This window comes from Lontra canadensis, unplaced genomic scaffold (assembly GCF_010015895.1).
Source record: "Lontra canadensis isolate GAN:19392208 unplaced genomic scaffold, GSC_riverotter_1.0 scaffold33, whole genome shotgun sequence".
NCBI lineage: Eukaryota > Metazoa > Chordata > Mammalia > Carnivora > Mustelidae > Lontra > Lontra canadensis.
This window is the reverse complement of record NW_022631027.1, coordinates 12771234-12786972: the sequence shown is the minus strand read 5'-3', so window position 1 is coordinate 12786972 and position 15739 is coordinate 12771234. Positions and strand designations below refer to the sequence as shown.

Sequence of the window (15739 nt, the reverse complement as noted above, 5' to 3'; positions counted from 1 at the left end):
ACTGGCCACCCACATGCCCCTCACATTTGTTTTGATAGGAAGTATCTTCATTGTTAACTCATTTTAAATAAGGCTTATGATTTAAATTTTGATTTTCTATTTAGCTCCAGGATTATTTCAAAGAGTAGTTGTATAAATATCTAGGTAGATCTTTTTTTTTCCCCTAGCTTTTTGTTCATTTTTTGTTTTGTTGCATTTTGGATATAATATAACCTGTATCTTGTATAATTATTTCTTTTTGGAAATTACTGAGATGTAATCAGTAGTCTAGTACTTATTTCATTGAGAAAAGATTCCTGTATATCAGTTTTATCAGATTTCTTAATTCTTTTTATTCTTTTTGACACTTGGTGTTGTATTCTAAAAACAATGTGTGTTCCATCATTTACATTTATTCTCTTAATGATGGACATTTAACTTGCTTAATTTTTTTTTTTTTTTTTTGGTCCAGCACAAAAAACCCACAGCTTTTTATCGACATTCTTGTGTATATATCTGTGGGCAAAAGGGGAGTATTTCTGTAGGATAGATTCCCAGAATGAACAACCGCACATACATACTCACATACCAAACTAATTCTACACATTCACAGACGTAATCTCATGAATAATAAGTAATAACACATCCTCAGTTTGTTTATATCACCATTATTTGGGATTTTGATTCGTTAGTCAAAGCCAGTCCAAATTGACCATATGCCACGTAATACAATATTGCATCAAAATGCTTTTGTTTGTCTTCTACCCACCCACTTTGTCCAGGTCCAGTTTCTGTTAGTTTGGTCTAGGATTCCAGATTTTTAAAAGTATTAGTATTTTTGAAGAATTATATTTGACATTTTCAGTGTTTTTTATGTTGTCAGTGATCATTTTGACTTCACAGTGTTTGACTGGTTTCTTGCCTACCACCAGCTGTTCCAGCATAACTTCTCCATTCCTCGTCCTCATGGTGATTCAGCTGTTGATTGGCTAAATTATTTCTTTAACATGTTTCAAGATGATCGTGTGTACTGTTATATACATTTACATGGCTTTTGCATATGAGTGTCATCCCTGATGAGATTTATTTATTTCTTAGCACCTTAAGAAAGACTGTTTCTGTGCCATGCCACTGTTTTTCCATGCCTTTTCTCTTGAGGAAGTAATTCTTCATTTTCTGCCTTTGAAATTTCAGGTCGAATTTATAAGCACTCTCAGCAACCTTTGATTACATATGAAAAACATAATGTGACAGACGATCCGAAGAACGTGGGAGGATCCCATTCTTTATTCCTTCTGAAGGCTCATGGTAAGTTACATGGGAAGTATTATTACTACTTTGTGCAGTAAATTTACCTGATGACCCAGTGCTGGCTGGATTAGGAATGGCGGTGGGTATAATTTACCAAATGTTTATCAGTCTTCCATGTTTAAATATTAATATTTGCAGGTAGCAATATCTGTCTTAATGTTTGCAACTTTTTATTAAAAATGGAAAGTAGAGAAAATTAGTGGTTTTAACCCTGGCTGTACATTAAAATCACTAATGGAGCTTTTAAGACATCCATAATTTTTAAAGAGTGCCCTAGTCATTTCTAGCTGTAGCCAGAGTTGAGTATCTGGGTTAATCAACTTAATTTTTGTGGCACCTTAATTAGGCCATTTATTAAAATGAAGGCTTGTAATAGAAGAGTGCTTTGTGATTTTGATTGTCTAACAGTAGTTTGGCTTCAAAGATATAGTTTTGTTGAAGAACTGACCAGCATATAAGTAATTAAGAGTATACAAATTACTCAGTGCTATACATATGATGATTTTAAACATGAAATGATTAAATGATTAAAATAATGAAATTAACCATGTTGGAAGAGCAGTAGCCTAAAACAAAACTCTAACATGCTCTGGTTCTGCAGATGAAAGTTGATTCCATTTGAAAAGTAGCCTGGTTTATTGTTGAAAAGATGGGATTTAAAAGTAGGGGAATAGTGAAGTGTATATTTGTATGGGGAGGGGAATCTGTCCTTTTTTGATATATTTCCTTTATATTCTCCAGAGTTATTCCGTCCAGTAGAGTTTTAATAAATGTCATCATAGTTAAGCTTGAAAATAATTTTATTATTGGCAATTTGCTTCTACAAGTAGCTCCAGGGGGACAGTAATCGGATTTTGCACATAATCTGCCTATTTGTTTTTCACTATTTTGGAATGAGAAGTGAGAAGGTGCTCGTAGACCTGCAGAAGGGCTGTATTATTGTCCTGGTTAAGGGCACAGTTGCTGAAGCCAGACTGGGTTCGATTCCCAACTCTGTAACCTTAGGCGAGTTACTTAACTTCTTTCTTCCTCAGTTTCCCCATCCAGCAAAAGCAGAATAATCATTATAACTACTGAATGGGATTGTTTTAAAGATCAGTTAGAGTAATACATATAAAACACTCAGTGCCTGGCACACGGTAGGAGTGATGGAAGTGTTAGCTATGAGAAGTAGTAGTGGTGGTGGTAGAAGCTATGATATGCGGGGTATTTTTAGGTTATACTTAATGTTTATTGAATGTATTTCCTTAGTTGTTTTCTATGTTCTGAACATTTGGTGTGGTCTTTAAGAAACAGCTTGGGTTGTGATGTCAGCCATTCTGTCTTCCCACCTGCAGGTGCCTTAATGTTTGTGGCATGGATGACTACCGTGAGCATAGGTGTGCTCGCTGCTCGGTTCTTCAAATCTGTTTGGTCAAAGTCTTTCTTTGGTCAAGCAGCTTGGTTTCAGGTAGGCGGGAGAAAAAGTTGAATGCAATTTCCATATTATTTGAACATTGGGACATGAAGACATACGCAGTATGTAGGTTTCTTTCCCATGTGTATGTGTGTGTGTGTGTGTATGGTTCTAGTTGTAGTTGTGGAATCTTAATAATTCCTTCAGTATGCCCTTTGGTTTTCTAACCAGTTGAGAAGAGATGTAAGACGCTTGGTGGTGGTCAAAATAGAGACAGCTTTATGAGGGTCAGGCCGGATTGGAGAAGGTCTCAGGGTCATGTGCATCCCTTTGTAACATAAACTTTGGGACCCAAAGATTTGACTTACGTGTCTATTGGCCGAGGGTAGAGCCTGCAGGAGCATTCGTGCACTGCCCTCCCTGAGTGCAGTTAGGTCAGGGAGGATGGGAAAGCCGAAGACAGAAGTAGCAGGGGTTAATGCATTTCCAAACAGGGGCCTGTCCTGTGGTTGATGCCTGCAAATGTTAGACTGTCCCTCACTCACTAATCAAGATCATCTATCTCCTCTGTGGGTGGGAAGAGGAGCTAGAAGTGTTTCTTTTCATGCTTCCCCTTTGTATGGGATGAAGAGGCAGTCTCATAATAGAAAGACAAGAGTCAATAAGCCTGCTTCAAAACAAAGCAAAACAAACCTTCCCTTTCGCATGTCGTGGACTATAGATGTTGCACATATAGTGGAAGATGAGTGAGTCTGTGCTGAGATAGAAGGTACAAGTCTGCTTTTGAGAAAATGCTGCTTATTGAAACAGTTTGAACTTTTAAGGGTATTCTTGAAACTTTATGTTGATATATGTTGGTAGCCTTTAAGACTTACCTTATCTAGCCTGGTTTCTCACTATTGGCTGGTGGGGTCCATCTGTTTTATATGTTCTACTACTATGTGCCTTGCTCATCTCTGTCTCTGCCTTTGATTTCTCTCTCTGTCTCTGTCTGTCTCTCTCATCTGCTCGTATGGATATTCCCAGTTGGAAAAATCTTTGTGTCTCCACTTTATCAGTTCAGTTCTCTACTGCCTTTCAAATCCGGATGTGTCTATATGTAGTGTGATACATAGAGCGATTATGTGTCCTCCTTTCCCTGAGACAGTTTCTGTTTGCACCATTTATCCTGACGTACTCAGTTGACAGTGTCCTTCCACTCGTATAATTTAGACAATGAATTGACATTTCATGTACGTTTCTCTCATCTGCTCACTGTGTGCTAAGCTCCTCAGGAGACAGTATTTCCTGTTTCCTTGCTGTCCCAGGGTATCCGGTAGAGCTCTGTCCTTGGTGGTGGAAATGAAGGACTTTTGGCAAGTAGTTGTGGTCCATGTGTGAAGTAGTCATTCCTGCTGCTCTATGCAGGTGAAGTCATGGCAAATGCTTTTGAATAATGAGGATGGCAGCTCAGAGTTTAAGTTCAGTCGTTTACTAAACTTTTTTTTTTTTAACTTAATGCAAATGGTGATTAGATGTTCATCGAATGCGTGCCTTCCGTGAATGCCACCCCACGGTAATGCCAATGCCATCCTCGTCCTCTTTCCTAGTTAATTGAATTCTCCTGGTGCCATTTCACCATTGCAGGTGCATCGGGCGCTCATGTTCACGACCACCACCTTTACCTGCATTGCTTTTGTTCTGCCTTTTGTTTACAGAGGAGGCTGGAGCTCGGTAGGTATCTCTTAAACAGGTTGTTTCTATAGAAATTCATTTTTTTTTTTTTTAGTATTTTATTTATTTATTTGACAGAGATCACAAGTAGGCAGAGAGGCAGGCAGAGAGAGAGGAAGAAGCAGGCTCCCTGCCTAGCAGAGAGCCTGATGTGGGGCTCGATCCCAGGACCCTGGGATCATGACCTGAGCAGAAGGCAGAGGCCTTAACCCACTGAGCCACCCAGGCGCCCCTAGAAATTCATTTTGATGCCAAAAAAGGTTGCTGTTTCATTCTCGGAGGAGAGCTTAAAAGATATTTCTGCTTGCATCTCTCTTTCTTTTTTTAATCATCTGGCGACTATTCCATATGGCTGGGGGGTGAGGGGGAGAGCGAGGTTGTCATTGCAGATTACTTGGTAATGAAATATATATATATATATATATATGTATATATATATATATATTTAAGATTTTATTTATTTATTTGACACAGAGAGAGAGTTCACAAGTAGGCAGAGGGGCAGGCAGAGGGGGAGGGGGAAGCAGACTCCCCGCTGAGCAGAGAGCCCCATGCGGGGCTCAATCCTAGGGCCCAGAGATCATGACCTGAGCTGAAGGCAGAGACCAGAGATCATGACCCACTGAGCCACCCAGACGCCCATAGGCTGCATCCAATGTTATGGAGACTCTACATAGCTTGGGTGAATTTTCTCACTATGGAGCGGTGAAAATTCACAGTGTGATATCTAAGGAACATGAACACTGTAAGTGTTTTTCTCTAATACTATGATTGCCAGTAAGCTAATGACAGAGCAGTGATATTTACTGGTATGCTCACTGGTGTATCTTAAGCACCCAGAGCAGCTTCTGGTATATAGTAAGTCCTCAGTAAAGAATGAATGAATGAGGAAGGCTTACTGAGAATAAGTGATATACCTGAGGTCAGATCTGTGCTTCCATGACAGTTTTCCAATTTTATAGCTGGCCAGAATGCGATCTCAAACTTTAGTATTTCAGTTTGGACTGTTGTTATAAGGGCAAGATTGATAAATAGTGGGTCACTAGGAGGCCTCCCTCCTGCTTTTTAGGTAGTTTCTAAATTGGTCAGCCTGTTTTTTTTAAAAAGGAAATGGTGATGATTTTCTGATATGAGCCTAGACAGCAGAACCTTACTTTATGCAGGTATTTGGGACAAGGGTATTGCTTATTTTGTAAGTTTTGTAGTTTGCAGTCTTTGCAGTTAGTGAATCGGATTGTATAAAGGGGAAATTATAATAACTACCTCACAGGCTTTTTGAGAATTGAGAATTAATTAGCTGAAAGAACTTAGGATAGTTCCCTGCACATTCTAAGCACATACAGGAATTTTGTTGCTGTTGTTACTGTGGTTTTATGAAATAGAGGCACTTTCCCTCTCCATGGTCCTGGTTATAATTTTATCTTCATATAACTGAGGCCATAACTTGAGCGTGTTTTTATAATGTTCTTTTGTCAGCTTATTCCGGTTGACCAAAGCTTCCCATCATGAGCTAGAAACCATTATACCCTTGTTCTAGATCACAGATTTTAGAGCCTGCCCACGCATGGCAGTGAGTGACAACAGACCGTAATGTTCCCCCATCTAAACATGTCACAGGTTAGAGCATGCCCTTAGTCCTTCTCTAAGTTTTTAAGTGGAATAATTGTGCCAAGTGGTCTGACCCAACCATCTGCTGTTTTAAGCAGGCATGTGGCATCTCTAAGGGAGGAGTGGAGCTGACAGTGTTGAGATACTTTGTTGATGTTTTTTCTCAGGTTATCCCTCCATTCTGAACCGAGGACCTGAGATTTTCATGCAGTGGCTACATGGGTTATTCATTCATTCAATGTTTATTGAGTGACTAAGGCTCTGTTAAGCAGTTGAGTTACAAAGGATCATCTAGAACCTTCAGCTCAGGGAAACACAGAGTTCTAAACAAAATTACCGTACACCGGGGTGGTTGCTCTTGGCATGGGGATACTAACTAGTCCTAGGTGGGCTGTACGGGTGTTGGTAATCATCTAACATCCTGATGGGGGTGAGGCAGCACTCTGCGTGGACTGCACCACAACCATTTACACATTGGACACACTATTTGATATCTCTAAGCCTCAGTCCCCCATAAGTGGGGTATTAATAAGTGTCAAGCAGTGTAGTGAGCATCAGTAATAATGTATATAAAGTACATGCCTGGTATACAGTAGGTTCTCAGTGAATGGTCCTGTTCTATTAGTAAACGTTTTAAGCGACAGAAAAACGCTAAGAATACATCATCTGTGCGTCTTATTTTTAACTTGAGGATTTAATTTGCTGGGCGAGATTGAGGCCATTAAAATGATGTAACTTTGTTCAGTATGCAGGTTATCATCCGTACCTTGGTTGCATAGTGACGATTTTAGCAGTTCTTCAGCCTCTTTTGGCAGCCTTCAGGCCTCCTTTACATGACCCAAGGTACTTACAGTTTTTCTGTATAAATGGTCTTAACGTGGATATCATTACTTGGTGAACTAATTCCTTTTTAAGTAAAAACACTTTGCATTTTGTAAAATTCAGTGATAAACTATGTTTACTTTAAAGGGTTTTAAAACATATTTCAGATACCTAATTCCTAGGCAATAAGGGAAGTTGCATGCTTTTTATTCTCTTGGGAATTAATTGTAGTTCTGTCACTTCTGAGAATGCTGACTGGTTCTTTATTTGGTAGAAGGCAAATGTTTAACTGGACTCACTGGAGTGTGGGCACAGCTGCTAGAATAATAGCAGGTAAGTGATTGTGATGCCACTTACTCGTATATAATTGCTGGTGGTTTATATTGCAGGTGGTAATTTGGCTTAAATGATTTTTAGATGTATTAGTAATTGGATTAATTGGTTGTTGAGGAGAGATCAGCCTTAAACGTTGAAATCTAGAAAGTAATTTCTAGAGGTGACTAAGTCATTATTTCAGTGTTAAGTTTAAGGTTTTTGAAATGGCTTTAAAACTTTTTCTTCAAAGGCTCTTGTGTTTTTTTTTTTTGGTTTTTTTTTTTTTTTTTTTAGCATTTGCCTTTGCCCACAGAACAAGCTATGTTAATGGCCAAATGCTCAAGTTGAGGGTCATTTGTAAGTTGGGCTGAGGTGGTCTGGCGATGTCCCAGTCTTCTGTCTGCAGGTCCTCTCCATGGGGATGGTACCTTCCAGGGAAGGGTGATTTTCAGAAGTCAAGTATGGTTATCCAGTATATTTTGATGCTTTGTATAATAAATACCTAAACTGACACCTCCTATGCTTACATTTTGATAGTCTTTGGGGGTTCTTCATGGAAGGAGGAGGATAGTCAGCAATGATTTCCATACTTTTCTCCCTTTCCTACACTGCAGACTTAAAAAACTTTTTGGAAAGTTTGAGCGTCTCTCTTTTTTTTTAAAGATTTTATTTATATATTTGACAGAGATCACAAGTAGGCAGAGAGGCAGGCAGAGAGAGAGGAGGAAGCAGGCTCCCTGCTGAGCAGAGAGCCCAACGTGGGGCTCAATCCCAGGACCCTGGGATCATGACCTGAGCCGAAGGCAGAGGCTTTAACCCACTGAGCCACCCAGGGGCCCCTTGAGCGTCTCTTTTTAAACAATTTGTAGATCATAAGTATAATTTCCCATCTTACCGTTTCTCGTCTTACAATTAAAAAAAAAGACTAAGTTTATTATTTGGTCTTAAACATTAGTCTAATTCATCTCATAAACTCTTTTGTTGTGTTTTACTTGATATAATACACACACATGTACTCACATAATTACCTCTCTTGAGGGGGACTACATTTGAATAGATACATTTTTCTTATACATGTAGTGGCAGCAATGTTCCTGGGAATGGATTTACCAGGACTAGATCTTCCTGGCCCATGGAAAACCTATGCAATGATTGGCTTTGTAGCCTGGCATGTTGGGACGGAGATTGTTCTGGAGATGCATGCCTACCGACTTTCTCGAAAAGGTAACGTGCTCAAACAGCCATGTTATTATATAGAATCACCTTCATACAAACTCCAGGAATGTAATTACTTTGTAGATACTGATGATTGACTCTTACAGGGTAGCTCACTGAAAATGTCTGTGGTGATTAGTCAGTGTTAGAACTCATGGAAATATTCTGCCCTTGCGGTTTTGATACTCATTAGAATTTGTGAGGGAAAAAAGGTAATGATCTTAGGTTTTAGGGAAGAAGTCTTTTGTTATAAATACTTATTATGTTGCATGCTGGTCTGACTTGGAGCCCGTCCACACTGAGAATCCTGAATGCATGGAGCTAAGAGAACCCAGAAGTGGAGGAAGAAGAGATGTCCAAAGTCAACACAGGGCAGAGCTGCACGCAGATTTTGCCTATTTGATAAACTTGCCATGTGCTAACAATTCGGTTGCCATCTACATCATATATAGCTAGCTAACTAGGCAAGTGGGATGGGAAAAACTTCTTTTGCCCAGACTTTCTTTTCTTTTTTTTTTTTAAACTATTTTTTTTTAAGATTTTATTTATGTATTTGACAGACAGAGATCACAAGTAGGCAGAGAGGCAGGCAGAGAGAGAGAGGGGGAAACAGGCTCCCTGCTGAGCAGGGAGCCCGACGCGGGGCTCGATCCCAGGACCCTAGGACCATAACCTGAGCCAAAGGCAGAGGCTTAAACCCACCGAGCCACCCAGGTGCCCCTTACCCAGACTTTCTAATGGCAAGTCCATATCGATCTTAGTGCCAAATGGACCTTAGGCAGGGTCAAGATACAGATACAGCTATTAGGAATGGAGACATTAGTAGAGACTGCGTGACACTTTAAACTAGCTGGGCTTCTGAGCTGTGTCCTTTGTGTCTTATTTAGTTCCAGCCTCCTAAATGATAAGTTAAGGGGGACTTCTAAAAATAGGACCTTTTAGTTTTCAATCTAGGAGCCCGGGCAACTTTTAGGAGGCTAGTACTAAATATCTATCCTGCCATTTTTGGTTCACAATAAAGTCACATCCATAGGGTTTCTGATGGCCACTGAATTATGGCTTGCTATTTAAAATACATATGTACTTAAAACGTTGTTTGTTAAGACTTTGATATGATGTTTACTGACCAGGAGAAGGGGCATATTTTAAGTCTCTCGACAAATATGTTCCGTAGCCAGCTTGTCCCAATTTGTGAGAACCTCACATGTTCAGGAAGTTTGCAACGTTTGGTAGCTTGACATGGGAGAATATATATACCTGGAAATCAACAAATGCTACACATTAGGACTTTTTTTTTTTTTTTTTTTGAGTTAGTTTACTGGCGTACTCATGGGCCTTACAAACTTATGTTGTTGTTTTTCACAGTTGAAATATTGGATGATGCCAGAATTCAGATCCTTCAGTCATTTACTGTAGCTGAAGCAGAAGTAAGTCCCCCTTTTCTTATTTATTGACACAAACCTCGATGAGAGTTGTTTCTTTCTTTCACGTCTCAATTTTTCTTCCAGGGTCATGCTTTTAAAAAGGTGGTGTTTGCAGTTTATATCTGTGGGAATGTGACTTTTCTCATCATCTTCTTATCTGCAATCAACCAACTCTGAGCAAGCAAAGACCTTGGCTTTTGCAGACCAGATGATAATGATCATTAAGCCAAAGAAACTTGAAGCCTGTACTGACTGCCTGCAGCGTAGTCATGAGTTCTGAATTGGAAGAGCAGGTCACATCTGCAGAGGAATTCTGAGGTGTGGTCTTTAGAAATCCACTGTCAGCAGGGTCCTACGGACTCTAAAAAGGACGTAAAACCTTTATGTGTGATTCTGAGCGTTACCAGGGGAGGTTGTCCTTGAGGAGAAATGACTCTCAGGTATTTTCCATGATAAGATTTTTAGAATGCTGGCATTTAAGAGAAGAACTATTTGGAAAGACAGAAATGATGTCATTTGGAGGAAATGGAGATTGTATTAAGTTGAATATATTTTGGACTATAAAGGTGCTGTTTTAAGGAAAAATTTATGCTAGTTTATCTGAATGGTCTTTCTTAGGACTTTTTTGGGGGCACACTGTGTTTTTCAGTCCAGTTTTTTGAACATGTCCTTTTTTCTGTGTATTCTCTCACTTCTTTGGTAAAGGTGGAAATGGGGCTAACTCCATTGTATTAACATTTAAATATATATATCTTATATATATATTAAATTATATTTAAATATATTAACATTTAAATATATTATGAATATTATAATTTCTTTCTTAGCAGTGAAATGCAAGTGTGCATCTTCTGCTTAAGACTGTATTTTTATATAGTTACAAGGCTGAAAGGACATTTTATATATTAATTGTTTTGACTCTTAAGATTTAAGTCCTAGCTTTTGGAGACTGTAGAATTGCATTTCAAAAGTAATAAAATTTACCCTTGTGAATATATTTAGCAGTTACTCTTCTTTCTTTGTAATAATAAATAATATGGATGGTTCTTTTTTGTTAGAAGTTCCTGATGCTGTAATGAATTAGAATATCAGTGTTATTTTTCTTCCTGTTTCAATAATCTCTTTTTTTAACGGCTGGGTTTCATATTTGCTATGGGGACTTCTTAGCCAGTGGGTGGCGCCATAATACCAAAGTAATGCTTTGTTCCTGTTTCATTGTGCTGTTACTCATTTTTAGTACTTAGATAAGTAATACCATGGTGTGGCATTTCCCTTAAATTCACCAATCTTTACTTGAAAAGTTTCTGCCTTTTTGGGAAGTGTGAGGGGCTTGGGGTTGTGAGTTAGAAACTGAAATTAGGGACTGTTACTATTTTTCTGGTTACATTTCTGTTTGTTTCCGATCTATGATTATTTGTAAAGTTGCTTGGTAGTTCCATTTACATTCATCTGATGCTGTGACAAATGACTATATCTTAAGCGAAGGAAGCAAGCAAAACTGGACATAACGAAAAAAATATTTAGGAAGGCATATTTTATGTTTTAGGTGTTCTTTTTGATTGTCTTACAGTTTCTGCTTGGTCCAAGGACCTAATTTACATTTGGTGTAAATAATATCCTTGTCTGTGTATTCTACATCTTTAATGGGGTAAAATGATGTGAAGTTTCAGTTTTGTTCCTTATATAAGTGTTTATCGTACATAGCTTAGGGTTGAGATGTGAATCTTCTGTGTTCGTCTTCTATGAGTGCCAGGCTATTTACAGTTTAAATTTTCCTTTTAAGTAGTTTCAGTAAAAACATTTTTTTACTATAGAAAATTAAATGTGTACTAAAATATTTTCCTCTAGGTTTTAATTATAAGGGGCTTAAAGGTTAATAAATTACTTTTTAAATTATTAGCCAGCAAATAAACTTCTTTTAAATAAATTATAATCTGTAAATGCAAAGAAGACTTCCTTTGTTTCTTATTTCTTTTTCATTTTTATTTATTTATTTATTTATTTATTGCCTTTTAAAAAAAAATAACATATAATGTAGTATTTGCTTCAGGGGTACAGGTCTGTGAATCATCAGTCTTGTACACTTCACAGCACTCACCATAGCACATATCCTCCCCAGTGTCTATAACCTAGCCACCCCATCCCTCCCTGCCCGCTCCCCCCCAAATCCTCAGTTTGTTTCCTGAGATTAAGAGTCTCTTATGGTTTGTCTCCTTCCCTGGTCTCATCTTTTTTCATTTTTCCCCTCCCTTCTGCCCATGACCCTTCCCCTGCCTCTCAAATTCCTCATATCAGAGAGATCATATGATAATTATCTTTCTCTGATTGACTTATTTTGCTTAGCATAATGCCTTCTAGTTCATCCATATGGTTGCAAGTGGCAAGATTTCGTTTTTTGATGGCTGCATAGTATGCCGCATCTTCTTTATCCATTCATCTGTTGAAGGGCATCTAGGTTCTTTCCATAGTTTGGCTAGTGTGGATATTGCTGCTACAAACATTCAGGTACACATGCCTTTTCAGATCACTACATTTGTATCTTTAGGGTAAATACCCACTAGTGTGATTGCTGGGTTGTAGGGTAGCTCTATTTTCAACTTTTTGAGGAGTCTCCGTACTGTTTTCCAGAGTGGCTGCACCAACTTGCATTCCCATCAACAGTGTAGGAGGGTTTCCCCTTTCTCCACATCCTCGCCAACATCTGTCCTTTCTTGACTGGTTTATTTGAGCCATTCTGACTGGTGTGAGGTGGTATCTCACTGTGGTTTTGATTTGTATTTCCCTGATGCCAAGTGGTATTGAGCACTTTTTCATGTCTGTTGGCCATCTAGATGTCTTTTTTGCAGAAATATCTGTTCATGTCTTCTCCCATTTCTTGGTTGGATTATTTGTTCTTTGGGTGCTGAGTTTGATAAATTCTTTATAGATTTTGGGTCCTAGCCCTTTATCTGATATGACATTTGCAAGTATCTTCTTCCATTCTGTCAGTTGTCTTTGGTTTTGTTGACTGTTTCCTTTGCTGTGCAAAAGCTTTTAATCTTGATGAAGTCCCAATAGTTCATTTTTGCCCTTGCTTCCTTTGCCTTCGGTGATGTTTCTAGGAAGAAGTTGCTGTGGGTGAGTCAAAGAGGTTGTGGCCTATGTTCTCAAAGATTTTGATGGATTCCTGTCTCACTCTGAGGTCTTTCTTGCATTTTGAGTTTATTTTCGTGTGTGGCGTAAGGAAATGGTCCAGTTTCATTCTTCTGCATGTGGCTGTCCAATTTTCTCAGCACCATTTGCTAAAGAGACTGTCTTTTTTTCATTGGACATTCTTTCTTGCTTTGTCGAGGATTAGTTGAACATAGAGTTGTGGGTCCATTTCTAGGCTCTCTCTATTCTGTTCCATTGATCTTTGTGTCTGTTTTTGTGCCAGTACCATACTGTCTTGATGATTATAGCTTTGTAATAGAGCTTGAAATCTGGAATTGTGATGCTGCCTACTTCGCTTTTCTTTTTCAACATTCCTCTGGCTATTCAGGATCTTTTCTGGTTCCATATAGATTTTAGGATTATTTGTTCCATTTCTTTGAAAAATGTTGATGATATTTTGATAAGGATTTCATTAAATGTGTAGATTATTTTTGGTAGCATAGATATTTTTACAACATTTGTTCTTCCAGTCCATGAGATGAAACGTTTTTCCATTTCTTTGTGTCTTACTCAATTTCTTTCATGAGTACTTTCTAGTTTTCTGAGTATAGATTCTTTGCCTCTTTGGTTAGGTTTAATCCTAGGTATCGTATGGTTTTGGTGCAATTGTAAATGGGATCGACTCTTTAATTTCCCTTTCTTCTGTCTTGCTCTTGATGTATAGACTTGGAACTGATTTCTGTGCATTGATTTTATATCCTAACACTTTACTGAATTCCTGTATGAGTTCTAGCAGTTTTAGAGTGGAGTCTTTTGGGTTTTCCTCGTAAAGTATCATATCATCTGCAAAGACTGAGAGTTTGACTTCTTCTTTGCCGATTCAGATGACTTTTTTCTTTTTGTTGTCTGATTGCTGAGGCTAGGACTTCTAGTACTATGTTGAATAGCATTGGTGCTAGTGGACATCCCTGCTGTGTTCCTGACCTTAGGGGAAAAGCTCTCAGTTTTTCCCCCCTTGAGAATGATACTCACTGTGGGTTTTTCTTAGATGGGTTTGATGATATTGAGGTATGTATCTTCTATCCCTACACTTTGAAGAGTTTTGATCAAGTTCGAGTTGGATCTTTGATCAAGAAAGGATGCTGTATTGTGTCAAATGCTTTTTCAGCATCTATTGAGAATATCATATGGTTCTTGTTCTTTCTTTTATTAATGTATTATATCACATTGATTGATTTGTGGATGTTGAACCAACTTTGCAGCCCTAGAATAAATCCTACTTGGTCTTGGGATGTACTGTTGGATCCTATTGGCTAGTATTTTGATGAGAATTTCTGTATTCTTGTTCATCAGGGATATTGGTCTATAATTCTCCTTTTTGGTGGGATCTTTGTCTGGTTTTGGGATCAAGGTAATGCTGGCTTCATAAAATGAGTTTGGAAGTTTTCCTTCCATTTCTATGTTTTGGAACAGTTTCAGGAGAATAGGTGTTAATTCTTCTTTATACATTTGGTAGAATTCCCCTGGGAAGCCGTCTGGCCCTGGGCTCTTGTTTGTTGGGAGATTTTTGATGACTGCTTTAATCTTCTTACTGATTATGGGTCTGTTCATGTTTTCTATTTCTTCCTGGTTCAGTTTTGGTAGTTTATATGTCTCTAGGAATGGATCCATTTCTTCCAGTCACATTTGCTGGCATATAGTTGCTCATAATATGTTCTTATAATTGTATTTCTTTGGTGTTGGTTGTGATCTCTCCTCTTTAGTTCATGATTTTTATTTGTTTGGGTTCTTTCTCTTTTCTTTTTGATAAATCTGGGCAGGGGTTTATCAGTCTTAGTAATTCTTTCAAAGAACTAGCTCCTAGTTTCGTTGATTTGTTCCATTGTTCTTTTGGCTTTTATTTCATTGATTTCTGGTCTGATCTTTATTATTTATCTTCTCTTGCTGGGTTTAGGCTTTCTTTGCTCTTTCTCTAGGTCCTTTAGGTGCAGGGTTAGGTTGTGTACTTGAGACCTTTCTTGTTTCTTGAGAAAGGCTTGTATTGCTATACATGTTCCTCTCAGGACTGCCTTTGCTGCATCCCAAAGATTTTGAACAGTTGTGTTTTCATTTTAATTTGTTTCCATGAATTTTTTCAATTCTTCTTTAATTTCCTGGTTGACCCATTCATTCTTTAGTCGGATGCTCTTTAACCCCCATGTATTTGAGTTCTTTCCATTTTTCCTCTTTTGATTGAGTTCTAGTTTCAGAGCATTGTGGTCTGAAAATATGCAGGGAATGATCTCAATCTTTTGGTACTGGTTGAGACATGATTTGTTATCCTGGGTGTGATCTATTCTGGAGAATGTTCCATGTGCACTAGAGAAGAAGGTGTATTCTGTTGCTTTGGGATGGAATATTCTGAATATATCTGTGATGTCCATCTAGTCCAGTGTGTCATTTAAGGCCTTTATTTTCTTGTTGATCTTTTGTTTAGATGATCTGTCCATTTCAGTGAGGGAGGTGTTAAAGTCTCCTACTATTATTGTATTATTGTTGATGTATTTCTTTGATTTTTGTTATTTTGTTTTGTTTTGATTTTTAAAGATTTTATTTATTTGACAGAGATCACTAATAGGCAGAGAGGAAGGCAGAGAGAGAGAGGAGGAAGCAGGTTCCCTGCTGAGCAGAGAGCCTGATGTGGGGCTCAATCCCAGGGCCCTGGGATCATGACCTGAGCTGAAGGCAGAGGTCTTAACCCACTGAACCACCCAGGCGCCCCTGATTTTTGTTATTAATTGCTTTATATAAGTGGCTTCTCCCATGTTAGGGGCATAGATGTTTA

At 38.3% G+C, this 15739-nt stretch overlaps 1 protein-coding gene across 2 annotated transcripts in view; it reads left to right on the top strand.

Annotated features, from left to right (window-relative positions):
• FRRS1 (ferric chelate reductase 1) overlaps positions 1-10525 on the top strand; it is a 45772-nt gene extending 35247 nt beyond the window's left edge. For both annotated transcript variants that reach the window (XM_032867204.1, XM_032867205.1), the window contains exons 9-16: positions 1174-1287; positions 2628-2740; positions 4313-4399; positions 6753-6850; positions 7104-7162; positions 8225-8368; positions 9725-9786; positions 9868-10525. In XM_032867204.1, coding sequence (XP_032723095.1) covers positions 1174-1287; positions 2628-2740; positions 4313-4399; positions 6753-6850; positions 7104-7162; positions 8225-8368; positions 9725-9786; positions 9868-9960 — 770 coding nt within the window. In that variant the 3' untranslated portion in view covers positions 9961-10525. The remainder of the gene's footprint in view (positions 1-1173; positions 1288-2627; positions 2741-4312; positions 4400-6752; positions 6851-7103; positions 7163-8224; positions 8369-9724; positions 9787-9867) is intronic.
• Positions 10526-15739: the final 5214 nt, after the last annotated feature.